At 36.4% G+C, this 21,755-nt stretch overlaps 2 protein-coding genes across 2 annotated transcripts in view; one reads left to right on the top strand and one right to left on the bottom strand.

Moving 5' to 3' along the window:
* Positions 1-409: 409 nt before the first annotated feature.
* Positions 410-21,755, bottom strand: part of LOC108086918 (whirlin) — a 48,787-nt gene continuing 27,441 nt past the window's right edge. Inside the window, 12 exon segments of the mRNA XM_017183995.2 lie at positions 410-5,838; positions 5,897-5,989; positions 6,051-6,245; positions 6,933-7,019; positions 11,480-11,485; positions 17,488-17,559; positions 18,269-18,578; positions 18,912-19,006; positions 20,261-20,290; positions 20,352-20,462; positions 20,888-21,059; positions 21,123-21,443. Coding sequence (XP_017039484.2) covers positions 4,879-5,838; positions 5,897-5,989; positions 6,051-6,245; positions 6,933-7,019; positions 11,480-11,485; positions 17,488-17,559; positions 18,269-18,578; positions 18,912-19,006; positions 20,261-20,290; positions 20,352-20,462; positions 20,888-21,059; positions 21,123-21,443 — 2,452 coding nt within the window. The 3' untranslated portion in view covers positions 410-4,878.
* Positions 12,908-17,274, top strand: LOC108086919. The gene is made up of 2 exons (XM_017184008.1): positions 12,908-13,038; positions 16,900-17,274. Exon 2 carries the CDS (start codon positions 16,915-16,917, stop codon positions 17,149-17,151), a length of 237 nt encoding a protein of 78 aa, XP_017039497.1. The 5' UTR covers positions 12,908-13,038; positions 16,900-16,914; the 3' UTR covers positions 17,152-17,274.

Below are 21,755 nucleotides of genomic sequence, written 5' to 3'. Positions count from 1 at the left end.
AATTTGAAAAAAAAGATTCAAAGAAAATACCTAAATGGTGAAGTCAAGGGATATTTAACATAATTTAAAAGAATAACTTTTTAAACAATTTGGTAATTAAAACGTTAAGTAAAGCCTTTGAATTTATTTTAGTAAAATATTTATAATTTTAATATATTGAAAAGGGAAAATTGTGTTAATAAAGCACATAAATACAAAAATAAATATAAAATAAAAAATAAAATAAAAAATAAAAAAAAAACAAATAATCATAATTGTGAAACTAGATTTAAAATTGGAACTGTAGCTTTTAGGACCATTAAAAAAATATATTAATAAAATGTTGTTAATTTACTCTGATAATTTTTATAAACCCACCCACTCATTTTAAACCCATGCAGATCAGCGTTGAAAAATATCTCGATTATATAAAAAAACGTTTTCTTTTTATTTTTCTTGTTTTTTGCTGTTTTTTTATGTATATGTAAATACCAAGGACAATATCATTTGTTTTTCACTTTGTTGTTTGCAATAATATAATTAATAATATAATATTAAATCAGCGCTTTTTGTGTTCATTTTCATTTCAATTTATGTATACCGTTATCTTTGCTATGCTAATGCCTTAAATTTGTTTTGTATTAATTTTGATAAATACAATTATTATTAATGCTTCAATAAATTTTTTGAATTATTTTTTAAATGTTTAACTTTATATTTGTTCATTCATAATTGTTCTTTACAATATACACAACTGAAATACTTTTATTGGAATTGTTTATCATTAAACACTAAGCACTAGTTTAGCTCGATCTTTTGCGTTTATGCCTGGTGTTATCCTTTCTAATTGTCATTTTGAACGGGGTAATAAATCAAAAATAATATAGAGGTACGGGGTTTTCCAGGGAATTTTGTCTCGCAAGCAAAGCAAATTGGCTCTAAAAAGCAATGGAACGAATAACTAGGCTTATAGAACTTGTACACTATATATAAATATATGTTCTTTGGGCATGAGAATTTTCCTATGTTTGGTTGGTTTTGTTTTTGTTAATCAGTGGTTCTTACGGTGCTTTCTTCGATATAGGTATGTATGATAAAAAATATAAAAGTGAGCATTGAATGTTTTCCTTCTCTCTATATAATATATCTAGATATAGTACAAGTCCGTGTTGAATTGTATGTGTTTATAGTGTCTATATAGCAGATACAGATATATAACCATTTCTTGTTATGTACTAGGTGGCACAGTTTGTTTTTGTTGTAGTTGGTTGTTGTTTTTGTGGTCTGGTCTGAATGCATTAAAGGTTTTTTTGGGAGGCCTTGATATATTTTAGTTGGATTTAAAGGGGATTAACTGAAAAGCGAGACCTGGAAATCATAAGAGTTCTTTTTTATCCGGTAATATACACAATCATACACTGTTACGTGATATATCGATATATCTACAAGTTGGATTATCTCTGGTTAAAAGTCTAGCTCAATCTTAATCGTACAACAAGTTTGCTTCGGCTGAGGCTTTGCTATTCGGTAATTTAGCTATCCATATCAACTATAACTATCTGCTATTGCTATTTACGATACGATATTTACGTGGTACATGGTTGTGGATCTATATATGGTATGGTACATATACGGTTCTATATGGTATTTATAAGCTTTCATTTCTTCCTTGTGTGATGCGGTTTCTGTTTGTTTTCGGTTGAATGAGTTTAAATGCCGTTTACCCTTTCATTAGCATAGCATATAGATAGCCTTGTTGCTGTTTTGTAATCATAGTTACATATAGTACTATACATATTAATTCACATAAATGTCTTGCTTCATCCGTGTGTGTTGCATGTGGGGGGGTATTGAAGTTGAAATTGAAATGGTTTTCTTCATTTTGCTTAAAATTGCTTCTCATTGTCGTTTACAATTTAGATATAGTTTAGCATACGTTTTATATACGGTATATGTTTATAAGTTGCTTGTATGCATGTATACGTTATATTAAATAGATATTTATCTGGTAGTTCTCAAAGTTTAAGTTAAGCCTTCTCATCAAAATGTATCGCAATTTACAAAGGCGTAAGTGCGTCCACAAGGCAATCCCCTTGATATTTTTGTTCTTCACGCATGAACGTTGCAAAATGATTTTTGGTTTTTATAAATTTTGAAAAATTCAACTTGATTTTTATATTTTAGATTTTTGTTTCAGTTGTTGTTTTGTTTTTGTTTTTTGTTTTTTTTTTTTGTGGTAAATTCACTAACAATAAGTAACAGCATAAGCTTCTTTGCTTGAATATGGTTTTAATTTTTTATTTGTAGCTAAAAAATGTACATAACTGATATTCAGTAAAGCGTTTAATTACATAATAGTCAACAAAAATACAAGTACAATACCTCATATAACGATTCAATTTCAATTGTAATAATTTTGTATATTTACTTTCCACACACACACATACATAAAGAGAGTTAATAAGAGAGAGTTAAGCAGAGAAATAGTTTTCCTTTCAAAGTTTTTTCGAGATGATATAAAAAACAAGCCCGACATGGAAACCATGCCCTATACATATTCATTAGACACAAAGTTAACTTTTTGGGGGACTTAGGGTGAACAAATTGCTTTTGTGACATGCAAAAGTTTCATTTTATTCCAAACACTATCACACACAACAAACGAAATCAACAAACTTGCCGAAACGATTGACTGAAGAACGATTGACTGAGTGAGTGACAGATACAGATACAGATATAGGTCGTAGATCGTATAATCGAAGGTGAAAGATAGAGAGCGAAAAATACGTTGGTTTTGTTTTTTGTTTTTGATCTATAAAAAGGATTTCGTCTTTTGCTAATATTTTACACAATACGTATGAAGTTATAGTTGTGTTTTTGCACAATATGTTGTTCGTCGTGCCTGTTAAAGTTGTTATATAATTTTTTACTTGCTCGTGATCGCGCCCTGTCGGCTCGGCTCTTCCTGCTTCAACATCGTTTAACTTTTACTTAATGCCAATCAACCTCAAATTTTAAGCGTTAATTTCTTCTTGTTCTCTACAGCGTTAATGTTATTTTTGCATTTAAGATGGTAGAACAGACATAGATGCCCGTCTGCCCTAGCAGTTTCATAATTCGTTTACCATTTTTTAGGGATTGGAGTTGGGATTTTGGGGGATCGGTTTTTTGGGGTGCGAGGTATTTCCATTAGTTAGTTTGGTGAGGAGAATACAATTTTGCAGAGGATTTGTCCTGGTGTCGGCATTTGCTCCTTAAAACATTTAACAAACATTCAAAAATTGTGCAGTGTGCAGTTTAAGTTGTACTAATAACAGGGATATGCCTTGCGGTGTTGTCAGATTGATCGAGAAAAGTATCTCGGAATTGGTGAACTATGAAATGCAATGATAAATTTGATTTATTCTGATCATAAAGAATTTTAGATCATCGATTAACCTTACAACACTGCGGGTATATAATTTGATATTTTGGTTAAAATTTAGAATTGATGCGCTTTTCGGGCTAAATATTTCTGATTGGGTGTTGGTGTAAGTGTTAGTGTGTGAGTGTGTGTGTATGGCCATAGCTACTGCTTCCTTCTTTTAATATATATATTTATAGCTTTTTACATTTTTTGTGATTTAATTTTAAGATTATTTTTAATTTTTACAAATTATCTTTTGCTTAGGTGGGCTTCATTTTTGTTTGTTGTTGGTTTTCTTTGTTCAATTAGCTGCTGTAAATACAATCAATTTGGCAATATGCATGCGTGTGTATGTGTGAGTGCCGTGCATACGTGTATTCGTGTGTGTTAGTGTGTGTTTGAATCTAACAAAAGCGACAATTCGTTACTAGTTTTGCTGGTTATTTTTACATTTTACAGTGTCTTGTGCCTTAATTCTTTGTTCATATTTTTTTCTCTGCATCGTCTTCTTCTTGCTTACTGTTTAAGGGATTTTTAAGATATTTACTTGTTCATTTTAAACATTTTAAGCTCTTGATTTTCTTAATGTATGCCTTATTTGGGGTTTGTGGTTGCTTTTCTTGGGGGCCTTTGTGGGTTTATCATCAAATAACATTGCTCTTACAGTAATCTCGTGAACCTAAACTTGTCTGGTCACTAGTTTAAACAAGTAATGACTAACGGTCTAAGCTACGTTTGCTCGCATGATACTCAATAGTATAATAATAATAATCATACAATAATATGTTTTAGAGTTTACACAGATTTACACATTTCGACTAGCGCGTGGTTCGATAGAGGGTCTTAGGATTCCTAAGGACTGGATAGGTCTTGTCTCTGGTTATTCTAGTTGAGGATCGGAGTGGTTCTTGGTTCTAACATTAATATAATTTTCTTTGGGCGAGCCATATTCAACTTTGTGGGGATAGAACGGAAAGCCAAGTGAGAGAGATGCTCTTGATTTTTTATAGCATTTTTTTTAGTGTTTTTCTTTAACCTTGGCAGTGGTAAAATTTTGTATTTGATATTTCGAAATGTGGGTAATATAATTAACAAACTCACGAAAATTAACAAGGGTTTGTTCCTAACTGTCGACTCAATTTCTATTAATTTTTTTTCTTTTTTTGGTAAGAGCATCTCATCAGCTACAACAAATTAACACATTTCTAGAGGGCCTAGTTAAGCGGGTTATGTTGGCTCATAGAATTCACTTTTAATTCGATCGGATACAGCCGGGGTATTTTGTATATATTTTGACAAGCGCGTTGTGTTCAGTGTAGAAAGAGGCGTGCATGAGAGGCAGAGGTCCTATTTTTTTCTTGTTTTAACAAAGGTAGCACAATTAAACTGTTTACTGATTGAATTGCTGTTGCAGTTTTGAAAGAATGTTTCCAAAAGAATTGTAGCTCCAATTGCGAGAATTGTATTTTTGACTCTTGCTTTCTGGTTTCTCCTTACTGGTAAACGGAATTATTATGAGATTTGTAGCTGTTGCTGCTGCTGTAGCGCTGGTGTTGCTGCTGTGATCCAGATGAATGATGATGATGATGGTGGTGGTGGTGGTGTTGCTCGTAGTGTTCACGATGGTGTTGGTGTTGGTGTTGGTCGTGGTGTTGGTGTTCGTGTTCGTGTTGGTATTCCCGCTCGCGTTGTTCGCGTTGCTCGCGCAAATGTTGCTGCCGTTCACGTTGCTCGCGTTGTTCACGTTGATGTTGCTGCTGTTCACGTTGTTCGCGTTGCTCGCGTTGTTCGCGTTGCAGTTGCTGCTGGCGGGTGGGCGTTTGTTGTTGGCTTTCGCGTGTGGGCGTGGCACGTTGCTGATGCTGTTCCCTTGTGGGAGTCGCCTCACGCGAAGCCTTCGTTGGTGTGTTGGTGTTTCCCTGTTGTTGTTGTTTGTTTGCAGTTGTTGCTGCTCCCGTTGGTGTTGCTTGTGTGTTGCTGTTTGTGTTGGGCGTTGTTTTTGTGTTTTGATGTTGCTGCTGCTGCTGCTGTTGCTGTTGTTGTTGCTGATGCTGCTGCTGCTGTTGGTGGGAATGTTGATGTGGATGCGAATGAGTTTGAGATTGAGATTGATGATTGCTGATCGCCGCACTGCTGCCATAGTGGCTATTGATGTTGTTGTGCAACTCGTGTGGCAGTGGCAGTGGCGGCGGGTTCTTGGCTTTCGTTAGCGGTATTGGTGTTGGCATTGGTTTTGGCGTCTCCGTTAAATCGATGCCCCATTCGTAAAGGAACTCGAGTTTTTGTCGTTCCAATGGGTCACTGGCCGGCAGGGCAAGCAAATGTTAGGCTTCTAAAAATATCAGCGCCGTCGGCTTCGGTTCCAAATTTGATTTTTTTGCTTCGACAACTAAGAAGGTTATTTCAGCCTTTTCACGATTAGCAAAGCATTCGGCTATCAGTCGAGCAACATCCTGGAAGACAAAATAATTTCATTAATAAATGATTTTTGCAATTTTATAGTTATTTTACCTGATGATGTAGACCTTCCACCTTGGTTCCATCTACCTCCAGAATGAGTTGCCCCACTTCTAAGCCGCCCGCTTCAAATGCTGCACCATTTTCCTATTTTAAAATTAAATCCATTTACATATTCTCTATAAATTTTATAACATGTATTACTCACATGGATATTGATTATCCTAGGGAGCGGGTGTTTTGTATTAGCACCACCTTCGATAGCAATACCTAAAATTGGTTTGGTTTTCTTAACTGTAATGTGTAAGTTGCCTCTATGATCAGGTACGACGTTTGGATTGTGTTCATGTGTTTGTTCAGTCGTTGAACCACCATTCTGCTCCGCTGACAGACGCTGCATAGACTGAAAAACAAACAATTCACATTTAAGTAATAACAATTAAATAAATGGCCAAATCAGAGAACTTCTTTCCTTTGATAAAAACATTTTTCCATTATTTCTAAGATTAGCTTAAGATTGAAATAGTGTTTTTGTTCGATCAAAAATAACTTGGTTCAAGCTGGTAATATAGATTTAGTGGTTTGGTAAAGGCAAGCAATTTAACATTTGGTTGGTTGATTCAAGGACTTTGGTAAATATTGTTTGGGGATTTTGTACTTATTTACGTGTGGTTCAAACAATAGGAAACGGTTCAAGCTACGGAAAAGGTAGGCCAATTCAAATTTACATATATTGCTAGTTAAAAATATTCAATGGCAGAGTTGCTGTTTATTTTTGAGTTAGGTAAAGAGAGATAGAAAGAAAGTAGAAACTTTTGTGTGATTTGTTTGGAATGAATCATGAAATGTTCTGGGATGACCAAATTGTAGAAAATTTAGTAAAAGACCGACGAAAGTTTTATGATAACATATTACTCAGATAATTTCGAGCCGAAACTCATTTTTGTTTCTCATACGTTTTTTTTTTTTTTTTTTTTTTTTTTTTTTATTAAAGTTGTTGTTGGCATTCAAGTGCTGTATTCAGTTATTATTGTTATTTGTAGATATCTGTTATTTTAGTGTGCTTGCACTAGTTTGGAGTAGCACTCACCTGATGCCTTCGTACACCTTTATCGCCCAGCAATGTGCCGCCTTCTTCCTTCATATCGAAACTTCGTGAGAGTTTTGTGGCCAACTCCTATTCATTTAATTTTTTGTTCGGTTTTCACACATTGTTTTTTGGCAATGAATTTGTTTGGTTTTTTTTTTTTTTGGGTTTTGCATAGTGAGCAAACATTTGATTGATTTTTTGTCGTACAATAAGTTGAATGTAAAATGAAAATAGTAGAGATATTTGCATAAGAATTCGTTGTAGTTGCTTGTAGTAGAGATAAATAACGTTGTAGATTTCTTGGTAGACTGTATTGGTTGCGTGTGAAATATGGTTAAAATATATATAAAGTTCTTGATTGTAGCCGTTTTCGAAAGTGTTTGCTGTTTATTTTGTTTCTCGCTCACTTTCAAACATACAAGTAGAAATTTAATTGAATAAAGTATGACAGTTGACTATACGGTGGGTTAAATTGAGTGGTGGGGTTGTTTTTTTTTTTGGACGGTGGATGGGTGGTTATTGTGGGACAGCATATGCCAAAGCGTGCTTCAGAAAGAGAAAGACAGAGAAAGAGACAGTCGGAGATTGTGGATATCGATTGGCATTCGAAGTGAACTGAGCTGAGCTGATTTGCTTTGAATTGCAGAGTTTTCATTTTCCTTTTGCATTCGATTTTTGGTTACCTTTTACAATATTGGATTATTCGTTGTTGTAAGCTTGATTGCTTGATTGGCTTGGCAGTGGTTTTTTAGTTTGTTACCGGAGAACGTGGCTTATCTTTTACATATTATTTATCGTACAATCGGAAAAGGAAGGCAAAAAGGATTTTACAAAATTGAAGTGCTTGTAATTTAATTTAATACTTTAGTCCTTTGTATGGCATTTTAAATATTCTGGATTATTTTTGTCTTAATTTTTTTACTGTTCAACAAAAAGGTTTGGCTATTTCTAAACCTTTTTAAAATAAAATAGATTTTTTAAACAGTTTTCAATCAATTCCTTATTATTATAATTTTAACCAAAGCAAACATTTTCAGAAAACAATTTTCAGAAAAAAAATTCTATAATTTTTTTCAAAAATGTTTTAAAGACAAACCAATTTACATACAAAGGATTAATATATTTATAAGTTTAGATTTTCCAAATCGAATGCACCTCGTTTATTATAAAACTTTTGATCACTGTAAAAAGGTTGAAGTGAGCAGTTTATTCCTGTACTATCGGCTTTGAACATTTCAATATCTTTGACTAAGCTGAGGTCAGAGTGCAAATTATGAATATGCGAGTGCTGTGTGCGTATCTGTGGAATACTTTGTCAGTGTGTGTGTGTGTGTCAAGGTTGTGTTTGTCTTGGAGTTAGTGCAATATAAGGCTTTGCAACTATACAATAAATACACGATCTATTTATAAAAGCTAATGGCAAGATTTGGCAACTAAGACACTTAGATAGTGGTTTCTAGACTAAGTCGGACTAGGTAGGACCAAATGTGGCGCTAACTAAAACTTCAAAACTTCAACTTACGAGTATTTTACAGGGCTAAGAGCTAGCTGCTAACTACTAACTAGGATTGGGGTGCGTTATTGGATGTGTGAGTGTGTGGTTGTGTGTGGTTGTGTGTGTGGGAGAGCAGCAGCTAAAATGAAGGCCAACATAAATCGGGATTTACACTAATTACAGGGCAAATGAAAAGAAATGTGGTAAAACACTACGAATCGATGTGTGAGAGGTGGATCGGTGGTGATATATGGTCGGCGGTGAACCAAGACCAATTTATTCGATGCTGTTACGGATATTGATATTTTGCGTGTGTTTAGAAATCGGGGTGACTCATGCGTAAATGTGCAAATGTATTTTTCAAGCTTTTCTTTTTTTTTTGGTTTTTTTTTTTTTTTTCTTCTTTTTATTCCGCTTTGGTTCGTTTTTTGTCTTAAAGGCTTGACCTTTCGCTTTTAAATGCATTGTTGGCTTTTTAGTCTTGTGTCTTGTTTAGCTTTTGTTTTACAAATACTTACATTGACAATTACTTTACAAAGAGACTAAGAAAATCTATATGAAAATTTTTCGAGTGCGCCACAAAAAAACAAAACGTAAAAAAAATAAACGAAACACAATGGAAATAATGTTGTTTAACTTGTGGGGCAAGCAAAATTTGATTTGGAATGAGAGCACAAAAACTAAAACACAGTTCCTACGAATACAACACAAAATGCTGGAAATGCAACCGAATTTTAGTAAAACGATCTTTTAATTTTGGTATTTTCATGGCACTTGCAGTGGCTTTCGTTGCAATGCACATTCAAAACGGTTAAGTTAGTTGAGTTAGTTAATAGAGAGACAGAGTTACAGTTAGATAGAGAGAGATAGAGAGCGAGTGAGAGAGTGATAGCAACAATACTAAGTAGTTCAGGCTAAATTGAATGCAACGAGATGCAAATTGAAAGGTCTGTTCCAAAAGAAAAAAACAAAATGCAGACTGTGTGAACATTTTGCAGACACAAAAAATATTCCACTCAACTTGCGAACACAATTTCTATTTTGTGGTTGCTGGTGTCGTTTTTTTTTTTTTTTTAATTATTAGGTATTTTTGTTTGTTTTCGTTTAAACGTTTAACGAAAAATACATTGGCACTTACTAGAGGTCGTCCCCAATACCATGATTTGACACGTTGTGTTAAACCACCCAAATGTGAACGCAGTCCATCTAAGTAGCCGCCCTGAAATGCACACAAATGAACAAACAAGAACAATTTCGGGGAGTACGGGACAAGAGGTCACGGAAATCCAAACTCAAGAGCGATCTGGATTCTATGGATCGAATGGAACCAAAAAAGAAAACGTGGTGAGGGTGTTGGGTGAAATGAAGACTCGAGTGGAAATTAAGGGATTCAAAATCAGTGTGCTAGGTTTAAAGAGAGAAAGAAATAGGAGGATTCTGTGGGTCTTTGTGGGGTTCCTAGGTTGTTTGTATTTAACTAATCAAGCTACTTATAATTTTTACTTGGTATATAGTTGTAATGGATACATGTCGAAGATTACGGGTGGTTAAAAGTTACTTTTATATGTTGTAACCGTAACTACTTAGATGAACTATTGAAGAAGTAAATCCTATCAACTAATTTCTTAACCATAAAATGGGTTTTATGTATCTAAATCAAGTTATTTCTACAATAGCTACTTTGGTTTTCTTTATATATTTCTCTATATGAGCTATTTAGCTAATTTTGTTATTTACGAAATTTAAATTATTTCCTGCAAACTCTTGGCAACCAATTTTGCTTGGCAACAAATGTTGCTAGGCAACATGTTGCTAATCCCAATGTTGCTGGCTTCATGAATATTTGGCCTAAAGTGTTGCATACCTTTTATTAGCATACCTTCAGGCTTTAATAGGAATTTCCTTTTCTCTACTGGGTAATCTCGGATTTAAACTATTCCTACACCCACTAAAACGCGTTCACTGCTAATTAGCTTTGGTTATGTCAAAACTTTGTGAGGTAATCTCCTCAAAAGCTCCATTGCATGGGCCTCAATTACGCCCCGGTTTCCACCTCTTGCATTTGAAAATTATGCACACGAATCCCCAGCGGCAAAATTGGTTAGAGAAATGGTTTTAAACAGAGTAGCGAGCTAAGTATTTACAAGAGTTTTTGTGGCTCTTTTTCTTTCGTTACGATTGCTTCCTTATTTGTTTTTCCTTTGTTATTTATGTATATGTATATTTGAGTTTATATATATATATATGTGTGTGTGTGTATGTGTTGGCATTTGGTTGTGTGTGTGAGCGTGTCGAAAAGATAGTTTCGAAAAGTGCTTAAGGCCAGGTTCCTCTGAAAAACGTACTTTTTTCAATTAATTTTATTTTCATAACAAAAAATGTTGAGTATTCAATTTTTTTTATATATGAAAGTATGTATATGAAATTACTAAAAAAAATTTTTTAAATTTTTTTTTCAAAATGGCGGTCCTGAAAATGGCTGCTGAAACTCGTCCGATTCGTAGATGGATGACACGATTACTTGAAAAATAATTATCTGAATGCAAAAACCAAAATAGTTTCGTGTTCTGCATCGAAGTAGCTATGGCCGGTACCAGAATGAAAAATTTTCCATGAAAAATAAAAAAATGGCGGACTTTTGAATTTTTTTAACCCTTTTTTTCACTTATAATTGTTTATAACTTTTTTAAAAAATAATGAATATTTCTGATTCTGGTACCGGCCATAGCCAGACATATTAAGAGTAAAATGCCGTTTGGTTCAAATCGATAAGTGCCATAGTTTTGAAATGAGAGTGTCATCCATGCGAAAAAACGTGGTTCGGAGAAAAATCAGTTTAAAGTTTTTAAGGTGTTCGAGCGGCCGTACTAACAGCAGCGCTCCTCACTCTTTTACACCTACTTCTCGGCCTTTCTGACCTTCGGGACTAATTTTATACTATTTCGACAAGTATATAGTGGCAATTTATGAAAAAAAAAAAATTTTCATTTTTTCAAAATTGTTGAGAGGAACCTGGCCTTAAAGTGTAACAAACAGCGAACATTTAGCTTACCTGTTCCTGTTTCCAATTAATGCGATTCCAATCCATTGCGCATACGCAGCGTGAAACGATGGCGAAAAGTATAAAAAAAAAGAAGATGGTAAACCGAAAAGGAAAAATTAATTATCATCGCTTAACTGCTAATGAGCAACATCTCTTTTCAATGCCAAATGCAAACGCCTTTCTGGCCATCAACGCCCGCCTGACTCAGTCGGCAGAAAAAGACAAATTTTCCGTTTACGTCATGCCAGAGCAAAACAAAAACCAAAGTGATAAACAGAAAAGACAGAAAATAAAGGCGGCCAGTGGAAACCAAAAACGCCGCACAGCTGCAGTTTCTGTCAGCTGCAGTATCCCACAGATACATTTTATTTATTTGTCACTCCAGTTTGACCATTGCGTAAATCGCACTCTTACACTCTCGCACTTACAACATAAATCTCGGCGATATAATTGCAGTATAATTTTTAGTCATAAATATTGACAATCTTTGTTTATCAAATCGCCTTGCCATTGTTTCTGTCATCGCTGTGGGTAATTTTTTGCATTACTAGGCCATAAAAAGTAACTGGGAAAACGTAGTGGCAAAACGTCAAAGAAAGCAAAATTCAACGCAACGAAAAACCCAAGAGGAAAACTAAGTGTTTGCCAAGACAACTTGAAAATGCTCTAGCAGAAATAAATGTTTGCATATCATGGAGTGTCAAATTGTCGAGTATTACAAAAACCATTATTTGCAGATGCAATAAACTGAAAAATAACCTTATCTACACATTATTTTCGTGGTGATAATGAAAGTGGTATATAAACCTCGCCTCTTTTTAATCTCTCTAAGATACACCCCAAAATAGAGAGTGGTGTTTTTATTTTTGAAGGTATCGAATTAAAATTATATTTAATTTATAAATGTGTGAGGTATAATAAATTGTCATAAATCGAAACGGTAATTAAATTAGCGTGGTGGCTTTTGTCTGAGCTTAGTTGTTTACCTTTAAATAAAGAAATGTTTTTATCGAACTTATTTTAAGACTTAAATAAATGAAGAAAGACATTCATAAAGACTATTCAATCCTTATCAACCTTTAAAAATATTATATTAACCCTACCATAAAGATTCTTAAGTTAGGTTAAAATTAAATTTGAAAGAAAAATTAAATGGATAAGTATTGGATTTTAGTTCAATCCACGATTTTAGGCCTACGGAAGTTCAACTCTATTTATATGACAAGGTCTCCTAATCTTTTGGTCAAAGTCTCTGCCATCTGCCCACGACTCTGGCCAACAAAAGAGTAACTCTGCTGCTGCGGCTGGCTGGGCATCGTCAACTTGGTTGGCTTTTGGCAGCAGTCGCAGCAGCAACAGCAAAGGCAGCAGCAGCAGCAACATCAAAAGCAGCAACATGAGCAACTACAACCGGGCGGCAGCGGCAGCGGCAACTATGGATTGAGCCGCAGCTCTACCTTCGGCCAAGTCTGCAGTTTCAGTCGCGCGTCGTCGCTTCAAGCGTGAGGTTGAATTCCCCAGTCAGTCTTCAAAAGAGATTTTTGTGGCCAACGAGCATCGAGCTAAAAGTGCGTATTATTTGGCTTAAATTGAACGAGAAACAAGTTGCCTGTGGAGTTGACAAATCTCGCGTTTCGTTACATTTCGCGCTCTGTTTGCCACCAAATTGTTGCTTAAATAATAACGCCAGCAGAAGTTTGTTGTGGGGCTCTTCTGCTCGACTTTTGGTTATATCATCGCTGCTGTCTGATTTTTTGGGGGCCTCTTGGCAGACAGACAGAGAAGTCAAGACATATGTCGGCTGCTTTATTACTTTGCATTCTGCATTCAATTAACTTCTACTTCTCACCTTTTTCGGCTCAGCTAATTTTCTTTGTGTTCTTTTTGTGTTTTGCCACTTTTTTAATTGCCAGAATGGAGCCAAGTCGCAGTAAGACAGCGGTTTCGGCTGATTTGTTGTCTTTCTTTTTTGCAATTAAGACGCTGACGGAAGTGGGAGTTCTTGGTGGAAAAGACTGCGAAATAGTTGCTAAACATTTCGACCCAGAAACATCAACAACAAAAACATCGGCTGTCAGCTGTAGGGAAAGCCGAAAAGGTTCGGAAGAAATGCGCATAAAACACAAAAACGAACGAAATGCTTTTTAATGGCTTTTTGGACAGCCTTTCAGAGTGTGTCTCTTCTTGGCCCAAGGGCACTGACAACTGACTAAAGTAATTGCCATTGGAAATGGCATAAATAAGAATAACCCTTTCCGAGGAGAAAATTAATGGAGATTGCTCCAATAAAACGTTCTTCTGTATCTTTCATATCCACAAAAGAGTCCGCTCTTAATGCATTCGTCAAAATTGATTTCGGTTTACCAATCATTTTTCTAGCCAACTCTGACCCACTTCTCATCACAACCGATCAACGAAATCAGGGCTTGAGAGTTGATAAATTATTCGTAGACATTCGGTCAGCTGTCAGAGTTGCTTTATAGGTCAATGAGCTAGCCCAAATGTGAACAAAATTATTCAAACACAGAACACACAACTGCGATCTCACGCATCTGACTTCATCGTTGCCACAACAATAGTGTGAATTAGACAAAAAAAATTAAATGTTTACCTTTTGTTTAACTTTAGAAAAAGTTAAATAAAGAAAAAAGGTCTAGACTGGCAGAACCAGTAAAATTTCCCCAGAATCCAAGGAACAACTTCAACTATGTATGTTAACCGGGGAACAAACTCGTGTACAACTTTCACAGAAAAGAGAAAGAGAATTTTCCTAACAATAATGAAAAGTTTCAGTCAATTGCCGTCAGCCCATTTAACTGTATTTTCCATACGCACATCATTTTCTGACAATTTTTCTCTCAATTTGTTCATTCGTTATTTTTTTTTTGTTGGGTCTTTCGATAAGCAGCTCAGGGCAAACATTTCAAAATCAATCAAATTTATGACTTTGCAAACTTTTGCAGGCAAGTCTCTTGGTGTCGTGTTAGATGATGGTTTTTTAGCCGTAGCTATTGAGCAGTAGCTCAATTTTTGTAACTCGAATCGAAAAGCTGACAATCATCATTCATAGCACATGCCATTGACCTCGTTGTTTGTTCGGATCGGCGGAGGCTGGGGAATGGGCAATGGGGAATCGGGGGGAACTTGGGGACAGGGGCACCTCTTTGTCATTGGATACGCATCGTGGGGCGAACGGGGGACACCGAGTTCACCATTTTTCCACCGCTTCGATGGAGTTGTCGAACGTATTTTAATCCAAAAGCTGGATCTTACTAATGCCTTTGCAAGGTCGAACGAATTACGTTTTTCAAATTCATTTTTAAATTGGTGCTTGTGAAACTGTCACCCGTCTCGCAAAGTATCGAATGCAAAAAAATATAATAACCCAAGTCAACGAAAATTCCGGTTAACCCAAATTATGTTGACCAAATTTTAAAAAATTGCTACATACATATTTGATAAAAAATCAGGAGGAAAAGGTTTCATGATCAAGTTTCATAAAAGAGTTGTCCAATTAACTAACTAGTTTATGAAATAATTCCGAAGATAATTGCATATTAAAGTATTTTTAAAATTGGAATGGAAAATAACATTTAGTTTCTTTTTCGATAAATTTATTAGAAATTTTAAATCATTTTTTCTTGGTTATGCCCTTGAATTCTTATTGTCGTTCCACTTTAATTGTTCTATGGTAGTTCAAAGTTGTTCCCAAAGGTCAACGAAAACTTCACATTTTCTTAAGGGTGCTTAGAAAGGTTAATATAATTACCCGACCCCCGGGGAACCCAGTCAAGTATAATTAATAATGTCAAAAGATGACAAGCTGTCCGGATTGCTAGAACAACATAATGGATAGACGTGAAAGAGTTCGTCATAACGGTTAATCAAGATTCAAGACTTCACACCTCCCGAACCCCCAACCCCGCCCCTCAATTAAGGTTCTCATTATGAAAGAGTGTGTTCTCTATTGACAGACGTGTCTTCAATCTGGAAAGTCTAGCAGCGCTTGGGCTCAATCTCATAATTTTATTTTACACCCATTGAATTTGTAGACCGGATTTGGGTTTGTTTTTGTTTTCATCTTCTTACTGGTTTTCGCTACGCATCCAAATGGTTTATTTACATTATAAACAACTTCTTGCCATCTCTTTCGGTTTTCGAAAAACTTGCAGCTACAACAATTTACTTTCCATTTACGTTTTGCTCTTGACAAAGTTTTGTACCTTATTTAGTACATTTCTCTAATGACCCACTTTGAGTTTTTGGTCTTGGCCGTTGTGATCTGTGCCGCGCTCCACCTCGATTTCTATCCCCGCCGCCTCGACTCGTTCCCTGTAATTTCGAAAAGTGAGTGTCCCATAAGCCAGACAAGCGACAACATCCAAGCAAAAAGTTGTTTGTCAGTTGTAGTTGAAATCAAACTGGTTACTCAGCTGCCTTTACTGCCTTCTGCCTTCTGCCGTTTGGCGTCTGAGTCTGGTCCGTTCATCCCGCCATTGGCCATCGTTCATCGGTCGGTCAAGCCGGCCCAAATGGTGTCAGCTGTGTAAACAGGGCTAAGTAAGCGGATCGCAATCCGTTTAGCTTCTCATTTCTTTCCCCCCGCTTGCCCACTGTTGCCGCACAAATCCAAATCAATTTCGTGCGAACCTAAATGAAAATCCTTCCCTGAACTTGACTGCCTGCCTGCATGTGATATGGTCGAACGCCTTTTGCGGAAATTATTGCAATTTTCTTGTCTTCTAGCCAACACACACATACTATACACTTACAAACTGTACATTGGGGTTTTGGCGGTGAGTTTACTTTCACTTTTGCTGCACTTACTCAACAAGTTGTGCGGGAGACCCGAGTGGCTCACTGGCGAAGTTTGCTCAAAGGGGGAGCATTTATCAAAAGATTGAAGCAGTCGAGTTTCCCCTCTATATTAAATAAGAACCTAAGTGAATAAGTAAAGTTAGCTGAACGGGAAAATAGCTCTTGATTAACGTGTGATTCTACATAGAATGGTTCTAGCATGGTTTACTCTTCGTGACCCAATTCTTTAAATTACTATTCCTTTAAAGTAAAACTAAATGAAATATGCTAGTTATGTTCCATTTGAACTTTAAATAAATGCTTATCTAAATATAGTTTAACCATTTAGTTTCGTAGCAATTTAATTAGCTTTTGGTTTGGATTGCCAAAATTCAATCTGAATGAATTAAACGTTTATTGGGTTATTTAAATAGTTCTAATTCCGTCAAGGTCGTTGAAAGTTTACGCTGCCAGGACATTGATGGCATTACACCCCAACCCATTCCAAATATTTACTTTCTCTGACTTTGGCCATCGAGTGCAATGACAAACCCTCAAACAAAGTCCACTCCACACTGATTGCAACTTGACCAAAGAACAACAAATCATTTAAACAAATCAAACATCAACAGGCGACTGGCGACAACATGGAGACCTATTTGACGGAGATCAAACAGTTGCGCATACCACGCCCGAAATTCGAGCCGAACAGTTGCCATCAGCAGCACCACCATGCGGTGGTGGCCACCACCGCTACCACGCCCATCCAGCCGCCCCCGCCCCTGCACCACCGTCAGTGGCGGCACTTTGTGCGACCCTTTACACCGCCGCGCGATTACCATCTGCCCATGATGGCCGAGGGCTCCATGCACGACAAGATTTAAGGAGGACTTAACCAACCATAAACCCCATATACTACACATAGAATAGATCTTAAGTTTAGTGTTAGATTAGTTAACTTACTATAGATACAGATACAGTTACAAATACAAAGAATAAAGAGTAAATCAAGTGTTTGGTTATTTAAAGAGGAGTTTAAAGTGGTGTGCTGATTATGAAATGAAACTTAATGGAATGAACAAATGGTAGAGTTAAAGTGGATAGAGATAGGAAAACTCTATTTTGCTATTGCGTGATGGTAATCACTCGTTATAATGCTTTAGGTAATACCCCAAATAAACTTCCTAGGTAAAAATCACGCGATCGCTTCGCTTACTCACCGCATCTTGATCGTATTCCGGTAAAAGGGTTTCGCTGCCCCGGCGAGTTCTGTGCTCATCACAGCCGTATTCCTAAGCCGGGATAAAAGAATTTACAAAATATATAGCTTTTCTGCTTGCGGTTTACCAATTCAGTTTGGCACTGGTCTTAATGCGACTTAACAGTATTACAACACTCAATAGCCAATTGGACAACATTTAAAAAGGAAGTATACAACATAACCGGAAATCGAGACGAAAACGTAAACGTAAACATAATCCACATTGAGCAGTTGGACAAACATGGACACAGATTCAAACATATAAAAACGACAATAGACGTTACACACAACCAGAGACATAGATACAAAAAAGAGATAGAGATAGAGATAGTAAAAGACTCTAAAGATACAAAATAAATAGAAAACAAAATACAGACAGACAAAGAGGTGGGAACTTGAAACCTCGGCCGAATGTCAATTTTTAAATTTACTTAAATCTAAAACTAAATCAAGAAGAGAAATAAGTGCCAAAATAACAAAGAAACCCTCATGAAATTGGTAGCATAATTTATGCCGAAAGATAGAGGAAGATAAATTTTGGAAAGCTTTCTCAAACGACTCCTTAAGTATTTTTTTTATAGAGCCTATTTTCGAGATAGGAACCTCAGCAAGATCTGAAATTTTTCGGAACAGAACAGCTTGAGAGAAATTGAGCGTGGACTGATAGAGGAGGTGGCATGTGGCATTGTAACTTTTCAGCTTGCTACCCTCTTTTTTGACCAACTCGCTTCGTTCCTGACCTGTTGCTGATTGTCTTTGGCCTGCTTGAATTTCAATTGACTTGGTCCCAACGGATGGTGATGATGGCGCCCAGATCCCACGTTGCCGCCGATTCCGCCCAGATGACGCAATGAGGCATGATGGGGTGGATAATGTTGCTGTTGCTGTTGCGCATGCTGCTGCTGGTGTTGCTGCTGATGTTGCTGTTGTTGTGGGGGCGATAATGATGATGAGGACTGGTTGCTTGCTGTCTGATAATGTGAGGCTGGCTGTGAGCGATGCAGTATGGGTCCCGCCGACATTGGCCGATGGGGCAACTGTAGTGCGGGTCTATCGTACACATATACACTGGTCAGTTAACTGTTTTCGTAGGGAGGGGATGGTTTAAGAACAGTGTTGGGCAATCCCTATATAATTATTCCGTATTTCAACTTTTAAGAATTTATTACTTTACCTAGACTTTTAAGAACTTATTACTTTAACTAGAAAAGTAAACAGGCCATAACCTTCAAGTAGCTTTAACTGAAATTCTATCGTACAAAGGTACGCAATTCTTTTCTACCTATGCTCAGAAATAAGCAGCTTCCCAACACTGTTCGAGGTACAGTTACGGCTTAGGTTTTGGGATAAGGAATAAAGGATATTCGGTTATTGGCTAGGTACCGTTTGTGTATATCCGTTACTGTCATGCCCAGGCCCGAGTCCGAAGAAGGACTCCGTCCGGTGGCGGCTATAATTTCCAAATCATCGGCAGTTACCTGTTGGGGAACGGAACGGAATGGTACGGAATGGAACGAAACGAAACGAACGATTTGGTTTGCATACGATTCAGAGCGAGTGAGGCAGTGACAGCTGAACAGTTTGAGAGTGAGTGGGTGAGAGGGGTTCTAATCTAAGCTTCTGTAGAATTCTACTGAGCAAAGACAGAGAAAGAAAGATAGAGACAGAGCTGAAGAGCGACAGAGATAGAGTGTCTGGGAGTGCATTCGTACTTCGATCGATAGTTATATCATTTTTTTTTATTTGGATATATTGGTGCTGATTCTTGGTGACTGTTGTGATCTCTTAGTTATCCATTGGGTGCATTTTTGTGATGGATTACATAGGTCCGATTTTTATTTTACAGTAATTTACTTAAACGTAATACTATAGCTAAAAATAACTATTTAACAGTTAACTAAATCACTGTCATTTCCCAGGTTAAAAAAATTGTTTATTTACAAAAACAGTTTAGCCCCAATTGAAACCAAGCTGTTAAGTTGATTGCAACTTCCTATCTGCAGGAAGCTGTGTTTTATGATTGTGATATGATGCCGAGATTCTTTCGTTTTGCTTAGTTTACATTGTTTTATTTTTGGCGAAATTTGGTGTCTCCATCTTATTGCTAAAAAATAAGAAAAACCTTTGCCACTACAATGTAACTAAAATTGTATGTTTTTGTGTTCTGGTTTGGAAAAATTGACATTCGATTTGATTGCTTTTGTTTTGAAATGCAATTTTTCTTCTAAGGGCCGAATCAGAAATAAGCAAGTTTTTCAAAGCTTTCTAAAAGAAAATAAATGAAAGAAAACTTCATGCAATTTTCGGGAAATGAAAGAAGTATTAACTGGTTTAGAGTTGGTGGCTAAAGAAAGTATCAAGTGTATCTCGTTCAACAATTAAACTACAAGTTTGTTTTGATTTTCTTTTTGTCGAGTGTTATTTGTATTTGGACTACAGTTGAAACAGATAAATTAAAGTAAAAGTTACAAACATACAGTGACAACAATTATCAACAACAACAGCAAGAGGAGAAATATATACTAAACAATAAACATTTTTTAGGCGATATAATAGTGTAGTAGTTATAGACGAATAGAAGACAGTAGGCCAGTTGAGCAGTGGTCAACGTTTAGTTTAAGTTTATTTGGCTGAACATGCTCAGTGTGTATTTTATTAGATTAGAGAAGTGGCTTTCTGAACTAGGTATATATTGTGTCTGTGTCGTAGAATAAATCTTCTAAAAAGCTTACCGGCAAATCACGGGCGGGGTCTCCCTTACGCTGTAAAAAACATAGGGATTTACATAGGGGTTACTCAAAATGGGGGGTTGTTTTGACTTACCCTATGCCTATCCACGCTGTAAGGATCGCGTTCTCTGCGATAGACCAACTCGTCATATCGCGTGCGATCCTCGGGGAACACAAGTTCCCGTATCTCCGTCACTAGCGTGTGCTGAAAGTGGTAAAACAAATTTACTTTTAATAAAAATTACAAAACATTGGACTTGCTAAAACTGTCGAATTTTCACTAGTTGTAAGTCCATAACATTTCTAATTTGTATCCGATTTACAAATGGCATACCTCTTTAAATTTGTTATAAAAATATCTAATCAGCTGCATCATTAGTTTAATTTCGATTTTTTGGTCCACAGTTTGTCATTTTTTATGACCCCCGACCTGTCAAAATTTGCAAGAAATAGATTTGCAGAAAAGTGACCAGATCCCAACACTTTTAAGTCTATAACTTTTCTAATTTGTGTCCGATTTACAAGGGGTATACCTCTTTAAATTGTTTATAAAAATATCTAATCAGCTACAGTTTATTTTCCATAAAATAAATTTTTGAGGTAAGTTATTCTGTAACCTTTAAAACTCACCTTTTCGTACGTATCTAACATCTCTAATAAGACGGCAACAAAGGCATCTATGGTCATTGCTTTCGCACTATATTCGGCAATATAGTAGGAAAGGCTTGCAAAATGATGACGGGGCAGCAGAGAGCGCGCCTTCTCCTCCACCATGGTCGCAATTTGACCTTTTCGGCGTGCTCTGCAGAACAAAATAAGAAACCTTTTAGTATCAGGAATAATTTTAGGATTTTGATGAACCCACCTTGTGCCCGTTGGACTGTAGGCATCCCAGGGCTCCATCTCGATGGAGGTGCAGGAGTGCGGCACCTTGCCCACGTCACGTATCACCAGCGACATGCGTTTGTGGTACTTCAACTGACCCACCGCCTCGTCGTGCGTCACATCGAGAAAGGACTGCCCGTTCACCTCGAGGATCTCGTCGCCGATCATCAGTCCGGACCGATCGGCCACACTGTCCTTATCCACGCCGGTGACGAAGATTCCCAGGCCGTACTCCACCCCGCCACGGATCATCAAGCCCAGCGATTGACCGGGCTCGATTAGCAGCTCGACACGACGTATTCTAGAGGGTTAAAAGGGGATTGGAAGGAAAAGTAAGAATATAAAGTAAATTAATTAATGAGCAAAAGAGGTATAGAAGGAACATCTCCTTTTAAAATATATTTGATTTTACAATGAAAACCCTTAAAATTTTTTGTTGAGATAAGTTTTTTATTATGTTGAGAAACAGATTTTCAAAACAATGTATTTCGATTTCGGAAATTTTTAAAGAAAACCAGAATGTTTTTATTGAAAAAGTTTGTTTAAACAGAGATTTTTATGATCCTTTTTTTAAGGAACTTTTATTTTAATTTAAAGAGCTTAAGAAAATCCG

Source organism: Drosophila ficusphila, unplaced genomic scaffold, assembly GCF_018152265.1.
Source record: "Drosophila ficusphila isolate 14025-0441.05 unplaced genomic scaffold, ASM1815226v1 contig_286, whole genome shotgun sequence".
In the NCBI taxonomy this organism is placed as follows: domain Eukaryota; kingdom Metazoa; phylum Arthropoda; class Insecta; order Diptera; family Drosophilidae; genus Drosophila; species Drosophila ficusphila.
The sequence above is the reverse complement of the archived record's forward strand: the minus strand, read 5'-3'. Positions and strand labels throughout refer to the sequence as shown.